Consider the following 11,491-nt stretch of genomic DNA (forward strand, 5'->3'; position numbering starts at 1 on the left):
AAAAAAAAAAAAAAAAAAAAGAATCCAACGTACTCAATTCTCTGAGAACTTTTAACAACAGGAAAGATTAAATACATAGAGAAACCAAATACAAGCCAAGATCTGATAAGATCAATAGTGGTAAGTGAAGTACCCTGAAAAATGCAGAGGGCCCAGCAGGCACTTCTGGGATGAACAGAGAAGGCGACAGGGAGAAGATGGCACAAGAGGCGAAAAGAACTTGGAAGGAAAAGCTTCGAGATGGGAATGTTGCAGGGGAGGTTGGGAACGGCCAGGTAATTTACTATGCCTGCAGCTAGACTACAAGTTAGATTGTGAAGATTCTTTCCTGGGGCCTGTCAGGCTGTGTCCCTCCTGCTACATGCCCACAGCTCAGTGCTCTTCACCAGTTCTGCAGACCCTACCTGTGACTGGGAATGAGAACAGCAGAGGCAGGTTTCTGGGGCTGGCAGAAGAAGATGGCTGGCCAGTGGAAGGTGTAGAGGAAGGGCCAGAGGAAGCCTGTAGCGCAACTGACCTGGGCTGCCCCCAAGTGCAAGGGTGCGCGTACCAGGAAGGACGCACGCTCACCTAAGGGTGTGCGTGACTGTCTGAGTCCTCATGCACCTAGGTGGAGGGTGCAGCACTCAGCCATTCTGGAGGCCCAGCGGCCCTGCACCCACTCCCAGGTTTCTGAGGCAAACAACTTCTACTTGGGAGAGTGAATAAAAGCAACAGTCACACCACAAAAGCTACGCTGGTAAAAGCTAGCTGAACTTGGTCATTCAGACGATGCCAAGACACCTTGTCTTCTGCATTTACTCACAAGCCTGACTGATGCCCGTCTCTTAGAGTTCTCACACATTAATATAGCCCCACTTCGTCTCTAATTACTCTGCTTGATACTAAACTTTCACAGCTGCTCTCCTGGATGCCTTTCCATTCTTCATACCTCCAATAGAAAGATCTGTCTGAAATGCCAAAATGATCTTAGCAAGCCCTGCTACAAATCTTAAGAGGTATTAGCCAAAAAATCCTTATGTGACACAAGGCTTTTCTTTTATCTAGTGAGCTTCCCCCCACCACACACACACCCCTTAAACTCTCATCTCCCCACACTAATCCTGCCTAGGTCCCTGTATCTAGACTTGTCAAATTAATTTCACCTTCATTCAATATTCTCTCGTTTTCATACATTTGCAGCGACTATTCAGAAATGATTCAATAGAGTACAGTGGGGCTCAAGAATACTTCTTCCTGACCAGAGCCCTAGGTGACGTCCCCCCAAGTGTTGGTGGAGCACACGTGAACCACTGAGCACTCCACCTGGATGCCCCTGGATGTGCAGACCCTACGCGTCCAGCACGACTCCACACTCTCTTTCTAACCTCACGCCTTCCTATCCAATGAATGCACAAGTCCTGTTGATTCAAACTCAGAAATCCCTCTCGCATCCACCCCCACCTCTGCATCTCCCTGCCTTTGCTCTAGTTGAGACATTCACCATCTTTTGCCTTTATTATTGCAGTAGCCCCTTCAACTGTCCTTCCGTCCCCAGGCTTCGCCCCAGCCCCGTCCATTCTCTATACTTCAGCCCGAGTTATCAGTATAAACTGAATCATGCCACTTCCAGCACGCTTCCATTTGCTCTCAGGTAAAAGTTGAAATTCTTTTCTGGATCTGTAAGGCCCGGTACTAGTCCCTTCCTGCTTTCCAGCCTTGTAACTCACGTCCCTGTATCCCTCTGCCACAGGGAATCTGATGGGTCACTGAGCCTATGCACATACTTTTATTTTACCCCAAATACTTTTCTACCACTTCTTTGCCTGGATAACTATGTTATACTTGAATAATCACTATAAATGTTGTTTTTTGTAGGAACCTACCCAGACTTGGTCTGAGATCTCTACCCCTCATCTGTCTTCCCACAGTGTGTGGATCTTCCCCATCTCACCACTGTTTGGACTGTTTCTCTATTTCTTTTTTTTGTCCTCACAAGATGAAAGCCTGGGCATGCAAGGCCTGTTTTGTCCCACGGTGCTATCCGTGGTATTCTTCAAGCAGGGTTTTTGCGTAAATGAACGAATGCATTTCATTCTCATCCTTACCACATCTGCTTTCCTCTTCGTTTCTTCATCATCTACCTAGTTCCACAAATCAGAGTGGAAAGCTCATTTGCCTTCCTCACCTACACACCCCATTGGCTCTCATGATTCTGTTCTAAATCTTGCACAAATCTACCTGTTTTTTCCCTTCCTCATTGCCTCCACACCATCGCTATCTCCACAGTCTCTTACTGGTCTCTCGGGCTCTGATTTTGCCCCTCAACTCTATCCTTGTGCTACAGAGCGAGAGCAGAGCTTCACGGCTGGCCCGGCTGGCTCTTCTTCGAGGTGGTGACTCGCGCGTGTGTGGTGGGACATTTAGCAGCGTCCTTGGCTCCCACCCACTGGAAATCGACTGCACACCCCCTTCAGTTGTGAAAACCAAAATCATTTTTTCTGACACTGCTAAACATCCTTCAGGGGACAAAATCACTCATGGTTGAAACCACTGAGCTAAAGTGATCTTTCTACATGAAAATCTGATTATGTCACTTCTCTGTTCAAAAACCAATGGAAAAAATATACACACATGCACATATGCATGTGGAAGTATATTGAAATGTCAGTGTTTGCCGAGATCTACAGGTTGTTTGTCTGTTATGGAAATGTAATAAAGGGTAAGAGTGGGCAGCGCCCGTAGCACAGTGGTTAGGTGCCGACCACATGCACCGAGGGTGGTGGTCCGGGCCAGCTAATCATCAATGACAACTGCAACAAAAAAGAACATAGCTGGGTGTTGCGGCAAGCACCTGTAGTCCTAGGTACTTGGGGGACTGAGGCAAGAGAATCACTTAAGCCCAAAGAGTTTGAGGTTACTGTGAGCTGTGACACCACAGCACTCTATCCAGGGTGACAGCTTGAGACTCTGTCTCAAAAAAAAGAAAAAAAGAGTAAGAGTGGTATTATTTTGAAAGTGATTAATGGCTCCCCACTGCCTACAGGATCAAGTTCAGGCTCCTTCACACGGCATTGCATTGCATATTTACGTAAAAGGTGCCTGCACTGGGGGCTCTGCCAAGTCCTCCCGCCCCAGCTCACCAGTTCTCACCTTTCCTGGGTCACAGAGCCCAGCAGGTGAATGCCTGTTTGCGCCAGTCTCTGCACCTTTGCTTGTGCTATTCCTTTTGACAGGTGCAGCCTCTGGACTCTTAATTGCCTGGCTCAGTCTTATTTGTCCTTCAAAAATTGGCCCTTCTCTTCCAAGAAGGCCTCTGGATGCTCCAATCTGAGCTCAGGGCTTCTCCTGCATGTTCTCCTGGCAGGAATGTCGTGCACTACCAGAGCACATGGCACGTTATGCCACAATCATCATGTCCCTGGCTGGTACCCAGGTTGCAGCTGTGGCCCCTGGTATCCCTCTGTCAACTCTAAAAAGCACCCCTTCCTCAAAACCTTTCAATGTCACTTGCCAGAAGCTGCCACAATTCACACAGATCCATGATGGTCACGATGTAACTGGCGCTTCCCAGAGTTCTGTGGTCATCTGGTGTTCCCTACTAGATCCCAAAGTCCCTCAGGCAGGGATTCTCGTTTAATTTCATTATTTTATCTCCAGTACTAACCCAGTGTCTAATCCAGAGTGGGACTAACGAGAGTATCATGTTGGCTACAATCACTCATGCCAGGAATTCTGACAGCCCTTATCATGGTGGGAATAAACTAAGTCACATGATTCCCAAACCTGACTGAGCATCCAAATTTCCAAATAAATGAATAAAGCTCCCTGCAGCCTACTTAAGAGCTTCTGAATCAGAATCACAAGGTTGGGGCCTAATAATCTGGCATGATTTTGATATTGATGACGAGATTCTGTAAATATATCAAGTAGGAACCCAGGATTAAACTCAGAACCACTCCCTTTGTCTTGCTTCTCCCTTTTGCCATCACACCTGCTGTTCTTTTGTGGACACCTCACCTGGGACTAGGGAAGGTGTTTCTTAAAGAAGGATCTTATTTGCTCTACTCCCCTCCCCCCAGGTCTGGGTGTCTTGGGGTCCTGTGTCTTCTGACTCAGACACAGGCAGGGGCTAGAAGAGAGGAAGCAGGCACAGTCGGACACCTGGCTGGGGCGGGGGCGGGGGAGGGGGGGCGGAAGGAACTGAGAGAGAGAGAGAGGGAGAGGGAGAGGGAAGACACATCCAGCAGAAAATGTGATCTGGCTTTTTAATGTTCCAAATTAAATTCGACCTTTTTGCTTATGTAACCCGTGGTTGCAGCTAGATGGCCTAAGCTGTGTGTGCCCCATGGATCAGGCAAATTTGGGCATGTCTGAAAAACAGCTAGGTGGATCCACCAAAGCTCTTTGCAGCTGAAGGACAGCCGCATCTTCCTTCATGGTGGGAAAGGCACTGGTAAAGTAACTGGGCGTCTGGAACAACTGTAGATTCTTCTTGGCAGCCAAGAAGACTGCATTTCTAAGTTCATGGCCCACACTATTTGATACCTACTGAACTCTAGAAGGATGCTGTGGAATGATGGAGTTACTGAAATTCTGTGGTAGGAGCTGAGCACCACATGTTACATGCACTAGAGACCCCATAACAAGGCACATGGAAACACGACTTACAGGAAAATGTTGGGGGAATGTGTGCAATGTATACTTTTCTTGAATTTACTGGAAAATAAGAAATAAATAAGTGGGTGGTTACAGCACCGGCCACATACACCAAGGCTGGCAGGTTCAAACCCGGCGGGGGCCAGCTAAAACAACAATGACAAATACAACAAGAACAAAAAAAAATAGCCAGGCATTGTGTCAGGCACCTGTAGTCCCAGCTACTTGGGAGGCTAAGGCAAGACAATCCCTTAAGCCCAAGACTTTGATGTTGCTGTGAGCTGTGATGCCACGGCACTCTACCCAGGGCAACAGCTTGAGACTGCCTCAAAAAAATAAAAACAAATCAATCAATAAATATACGAATGGGAAATTTTTTTCCTGGGGTCAGGGTGGGGTCAATCATTTATAAATACATTTAAAGTCATAATGAAATAATTTGGGAAGTGTATTAAATTTGGAAGGAGGAACAAATCATATCTGAAGCAGGAACGGTAAGGCTTTTTGCCTTTTTATACATTCACGAAGTCAAGTTCCCATGGCTTCTTATCTAACTATTAAGAAATCAGGGCAGTGCCTGTGGCTCAAGGAGTAGGGCGCCGGCCCCATATACCGGAGGTGGTGGGTTCAAACCCGGCCTGGCCAAAAATGCAACAACTAAAAATAATAATAAAAGAAATCAAAGCTTCATGGTACCGTATACTTTCACTGGCTGAGCCTTAAAGTGATGAGTATATCTGGTGAAATGACAAAGGGCTGGGGAGGGTGACCCATCATCCAGTGTCATTTCTCGGGTAAAAGGAAAGCTTAAAAGAGAAAAAGAAATTTCTCTGATAAGCAAGATTTTTAGAGCTGAACAGAAGGCTGTCTTTTGCCATCTGTCGGTTATTTTTTTTTTTTTTTTGATTTGCAGAAGATCCTCTAAACTGCTTTGCTGACTTGTTATCCAGAGCACCAAATGTGACCAAGTCCAGCCCTTGATGGCTTCTGCAAGTAGAAACCTGACTGCTGCCTGGCCCAGGATGACTGTGCCTCCCCAGCCCTTTGTCAGCCCCTCCTTATAGTCATAGGCAGATCGGAACTCCTGAATGAGTCTGTAATTTGAAGGCTGATTTTGTATTTTCAAGGATCAGAACTTCCAAAGAAAGTTAGGTTCTGCCTGAGGTTAAAGAGCTCCCCAGAATGTATGACACACAATTTTGTATTACTTGCCATAGCAGAACACTCCCCTTAAAAAAATACTTCCTCCCTCACATGTAGGATTTATATCCAAATACTTAGGTCACATTCAAATTTAAAAATCTAGAGGACACGATTTTAAATTTTATCTTCCGAAACTTCTTAGGAGCAAAACACAGTGCCTTTATTATATTCCATGCCAGCAGAATTAATAAATATTTACCAATAAAGGATAACTAATATTAAGGAAAATGTTAAATATTCCTACTTACATTTTAAAAGTAAAATGTATGTAAAGAAGATAAGTGCTGAAAACTAATAAACACATACATACACTTAAATGATGAAATGTGTTTTGGGTCTGCCTGCTGTTCTGTGTTTGAGTTTGGTTAAAAGAGCTACAAGTCATTTCGGTATCTAAGAAGGAAATTTGCAAAACAAAATTTCGCAAGAGTTTCAATTTTTCAAAGCTGGTTTATAACCCAAATACATGACACCCAGAATTAAGATTACAGATCTTTTATCTTCTTTAACCACTTCTGCAGTAACTTGCAATACGAGCTTGGAAATAATTTGCCCAGAGAATTAACAGGTTCCTCAACTTTTCTTGGTTTATTAAATCAGATTGTTCAGCTGTGCAATACTCTGTCTCAAGAAAATCACCTAAAGTACAAATTACATCATAAATCCTAGCTCCACCACACATTAGGAATGTTTCTTTTCCCCTTAAAAGAAGTATTCCCTGTGCAAGAAATACTCCCCAATTTTAAATCCCCCAAATGAGAGACTCATTAGAGTCTCAAACATTTCTTACAAAGAAAAGCAACTCACCGATTTGAAGAGTATTTCCTTTCAAAGTGACTGTGGTAGAGACAGTCACATAGAGTAGGTCTACATTTTGTTCAGCTCTTCATTATTTCATCAGCCAAAAACAACCTCAGGTGAAAGCTGGAAGTAAAAAACCTTCCATCCGCCCAAGAGGGGAGGACAGGGCTTTGCCGAGTCCCAGCGCCTCATCACACGCCCCGCCAGTGGCTTGCTGGCTCTTGTTTTTCAGTGCCAGTGACCTCCAACACCTTTTATTCGGTGCTGCAACGCTCTCTTAATGGTTTCAGGCTCACGGAACACATCACGTGCCAAGCCAACACCTTAAGAGGGTGGGAAGCTGTAACCAGGAAGACGTGCCGAAAATATTTAGCAGTCAGCTCGACTGCACAGAAGCACAGCCTTGCTTGTTTTTCACAAAACAATCCAACCCCACAGTGAGTCAAGAGAACTGATTTATACAGTTCTCAACCAGGAACTGCCTGGAAACGACATTCCTACTGCTCCAAAAACATTTCCTCCCAAAACCTTATATTTAAGCGCTGGGCAACCGCACGGGAACAGCTGCCCTCATATTTCTGGGAATGCATTTCCCCCCATTTTTGAACTTGACTTTCTCTACCCCTGGCAACGCCTTTGCTCATTTCATATCTGCTCTCACATAGTCTTTATACCCTACTCTCCTTATGACACACATACTCACTAAAGGAGGAGTAATTTTAATTTAGTTATCTCTTCCTGGATCCACCTCTTGAAGCAGTGGAAAGACTGTTACTATTTCCCAAGTTTTAATCCATCATTCATCAAATGCACCACCCCTGCCACGGCTTAGAAGTTGGATTTCAGGTGAGCCAAGTTTATGGTTTTATAAGGATTTGGTCACTACGTGAGCTCAATTCCTGTTTCCTAAAAACAAACAAGTCCTGTTTCTTTTGTTACTATCTGAGTTGAAATTCTAAGAACAAACATTAAACATTCTGGACACAAAACAGGCTGCTGGCCGCTGAGATCAGATAAGTTACAGGCTGTCACATGATCTGAGTTTAACTCACCCTTTCTGCCCTTGAGATTGAAGCTTTGAAGTCTCCTTTCCAGATTTCCTGAATGAGAACAGAGAGGCAAGTGATGATCTGAAGCTCAGCCGGGAAGGAACAGATGTTGGTTTTTTTTGATTAGTTAAATTTTTAGATCTTGATGTTTCTAATTCTGAAAAAAAAAATTGCAAAACTTTTGTATCATTAAAATATTTCCAGGTAAATAAACTTAAAAGAATAAAGCATTCACTCTTATTTCCCTCTCTCCCTCTATGCCAGTGGTTCTCAACCTTCCTAATGCCCTTTAATACAGTTCCTGTGGGTTGCGACCCACAGGTTGAGAACTGCTGCTCAATGCCGTCTAAAAATGGAGGTATCCTCCCCTGAAGACCTCAGGAATTAAGGGGAGTCAGAGGCTTCATTTCAGAGTCCTGTGCCTCTGGTGGTTCTGCTAAGCATAGAAAATCCTCACAGGTAGTAAGGTTTAAGTCAGTACTGGGGATCGGAGTCCCTCCTCTCATGCCAGCTGTGTCAGTCTTTTCAGCATGGCTTCCACGGCTATCTAAATCCAAGCTAGGAAGTCAGGAAGCCCATCCAGTTCTCATGTTGCTTGACCACTGTGTCCTTCAGCAGTTTCATACTTTAAAATCATGGTGACAGGTATCACCTACATAGCTTTTATATCAAAGTCAGCAAAGGGAAAGAAAATGAAGTCACTTAGACCGTTTCTTATTCTTTCCAACATCTGTCTCTGTGCGTATGTATTTGCTACATATAACGTTTCACCTGTGTGTTCGCACATAACATTTACAGGTTGAGCAACCCAAATCCAAAAGTTCAAAATCCATGGTGCTCCAAAATCTTAAACTTTGTGAGCACCTACATGAGGCTCAAAGGAAATGCTCATGGGTGCGTTTCAGATTTGGGATGCTCAGTGGTAAGTATATACAATGCAAATATTCCACATTCTGGAACACCTCTGGTTTCAAGCATTTCAGGAAAGAGATAGCCAACCTGTATATGCATAACACACACCCTATGTATAGATAATATATAATATAATAGCTTTATACTTGAGTATTAAAACTCAAAGGTAACATCAATATATACAAAGTCCATAACACCTTAATACTTTTGGACATGCTGACTTTATAAATATTAGAGGAATTTAGAATAAGGGAAAAGACCCCATGGCATATATGGGGCTGATCTAAAAATGAACTGTGAGTCTTTTTAGATAGATTTGTTTATTAGGGGTGTTCTAAGATATTATCAATACATGATAAGTTTAGAAATAGTATTATTGACACATGCTTGATGACGTTCTAATGTTAGTAATACACACAAGAGCACTCGGCGTGACTTTGTATCAGTAGAGAGATATTTTATACTATTTTAATATGTTGTAATTTCTAATGTACTTTGTTATTTTCACAATAGCCCTGTGAAAGTGGGTTTTAGTACCTTCATTAAGCACATGCTGGTAGTCACACAGTTAGAATGTGCATAGATGGCGTTAAAAGAATTCATTTACAGAGTTTACTGCAGTACCACAAGAGGGACAGGCCTTCTGCTACCTTCCCTCTCTCTCTCTCTCTCTCTCTCTCTCTCTGTCTCTCGTCTCCTCTGATTCTTTCCTCCCCCAACTACCCCTTCTGTGCTTCCTCTTCCTTCCTTATCATCATCCCATTTATTTAAGTGCTTACTGTGTTCTGGCTTAATACTTTACATACACAATTTTACCCAGTTCTTATGACCATCCCATGAGGACATCCCTGGACTGAGGCAAAATGAGCAACTATTTAAAGATGAGAAAATTCAATACAAGCCATTTAAAGATGAGAAAATTCACCTAATGTGCACATCGTGAGGGTGAATAACACGCCCCCTGGGTGAGGGGCTCTTCTACAAATGGAGCTTTACCCTGGAAGTGAGAACAACGTAACCTAAAAATTGAACCCTTATATTAATTTCAGTAAAGTTTAAAAAAATAAGGATGGGAAAATTGAGAGTTACAGAGAATGAATAACTTGGATAGATGACATGGGTAGAGACAAAGTAGAGAACTTGACCCAGGCCTTTTTTTTTTTTTTAACCAATGGCTGTGTTCCTCATTACTATGCCATCCTGCCTGATTCTAAAAATAATGCTGAGCCCGACAGTACAGTAAAATTTCAGTTCACGTTTTTAATGTATGTTGTAAAACTTTGGTGCTTTACGACTTTAAAATAGTCCTAAACATGGATTGGTTAACTTGGAGAGTCACTGAGCCATTATCTACAATAATATACCACAGAAAAAGAAAAAAAAATTAAATAAAATTATTATTTATTATTATTATTATTATTTTTTGCAGTTTTTGGCCAGGGCTGGGTTTGAACCCGCCACCTCCGGCATATGGGGCTGGTGCCCTACTCCTTTGAGCCACAGGCACCACCCTATTATTATTTTTTTTTTGAAACAGAGTTTGACTATGTCACCTTTGGTAGAGTGCTGTGGCATCACAGCTCACAGCAACCTCAAACTCTTGGGCTGAAGCGATTCTCTTGCCTTAGCCTTCCACGTAGCTGGGACTATAAGTGCCCGCCACAACACCTGGCTATTTTTTGTTGCAGTTGTCATTGCAACTGCATGGCAGTTAGCTGGCCCGGGCTGGGTTCGAACTCACCACCCTTGGTGTATATGACTGGCGCCCTAACCACTGTGCCATGGAGCTGAGCCAATAAAATTATTTTCTTACCATTTTTTGCCATCTCCTTCCTTAGCCTATATGTAAGTGGTTGTTTTAACATTTGGCTAACATCTGTTTCATTGCAAAACTTTTTTCTTTGAATTTCTTCAAACCATTCACCGGTCACTCCTTGAAGCCATCTGATATCCCGCTTTGTCTTCTGAAGTTTGCTGAAATAAAATAAAAATATTAATGCACCCTTTAAATTCATTCACGTCTGGTACATGTTCATGTGGTGAACAAAACTTCACCTAATGGAAGAAAAGCATAAAATATGAGTCTAGAAAAAAGTTGACTCTAGTCAGATTTTTCTTTTCACCACTGTGTATATATTTTAGGTGTATTCTTCAAAATAGAATGACAACTTATAGGTTTTTCCCAGTAATTAAAATAATTCAGAGCAACCTGAATTGAGCAATGTGCTAAAACCTGTCCTAAGAACACGTAGGGCAACTGAGTGACAGATGCCCGAGTGACATGCAGAAACTAGAATATTCTAGCTCTGATTACTCATTCATTTTTAATGCATTAAATATTTATTGAGCAATCCTAATTAATTAAATGTTTATTGAGGCCCCATGGAGGCTGTGGGGATTCAACAGTGAATGAAATAGGACCCTTACTTGTCTAGGCAGTGGGCAACGATAAAAAGCTGACATTCGGAAAAGAAATTATTGAATATAATGGCCTCAGACAGTGAAACTCAAAAACACAAAAACATGAAAGCCTATGAACGAGCACTGGGTTATTGCAAAGGCAGAAAGGGAAAGTATAATTTCAGACCAACAGGAAAAGGCATCTAGAGCACAAAAGCATCTACCAGGCCTGAAATTCTATCATCACTTCTTTTTTCCTTCTTTTTTGCCCTTTCCTGCTTAGTCCTCTTTCAAATGAAAATACTGATCTAGGGTGGCAACTGTGGCTCAGTGGGTAGGGCGCCCATATACCAAGGGTGGCTGGTTCAAACCCGGCCCTGGCCAAACTGCAACAAAAAAAATAGCTGGCTCAGCGCCTATGGCTCAAGCGGCTAAGGCGCCAGCCACGTACACCTAAGGTGGCGGGTTCGAATCCCCAGCCCGGACCC

At 43.1% G+C, this 11,491-nt stretch overlaps 1 protein-coding gene across 3 annotated transcripts in view; it reads right to left on the reverse strand.

Moving 5' to 3' along the window:
• Positions 1–11,491, reverse strand: part of EXPH5 (exophilin 5) — a 75,270-nt gene that overhangs the window by 21,454 nt on the left and 42,325 nt on the right. For all 3 annotated transcript variants that reach the window (XM_023516065.1, XM_023516067.1, XM_023516066.1), the window contains exons 2-3: positions 10,417–10,577; positions 7,695–7,848 (exon numbers count right to left, since the gene is read on the reverse strand). In XM_023516065.1, the coding sequence (XP_023371833.1) occupies positions 7,695–7,848; positions 10,417–10,577 (315 nt within the window). The remainder of the gene's footprint in view (positions 1–7,694; positions 7,849–10,416; positions 10,578–11,491) is intronic.

Source organism: Otolemur garnettii, unplaced genomic scaffold, assembly GCF_000181295.1.
Source record: "Otolemur garnettii isolate 467f Iridium unplaced genomic scaffold, OtoGar3 scaffold00086, whole genome shotgun sequence".
In the NCBI taxonomy this organism is placed as follows: domain Eukaryota; kingdom Metazoa; phylum Chordata; class Mammalia; order Primates; family Galagidae; genus Otolemur; species Otolemur garnettii.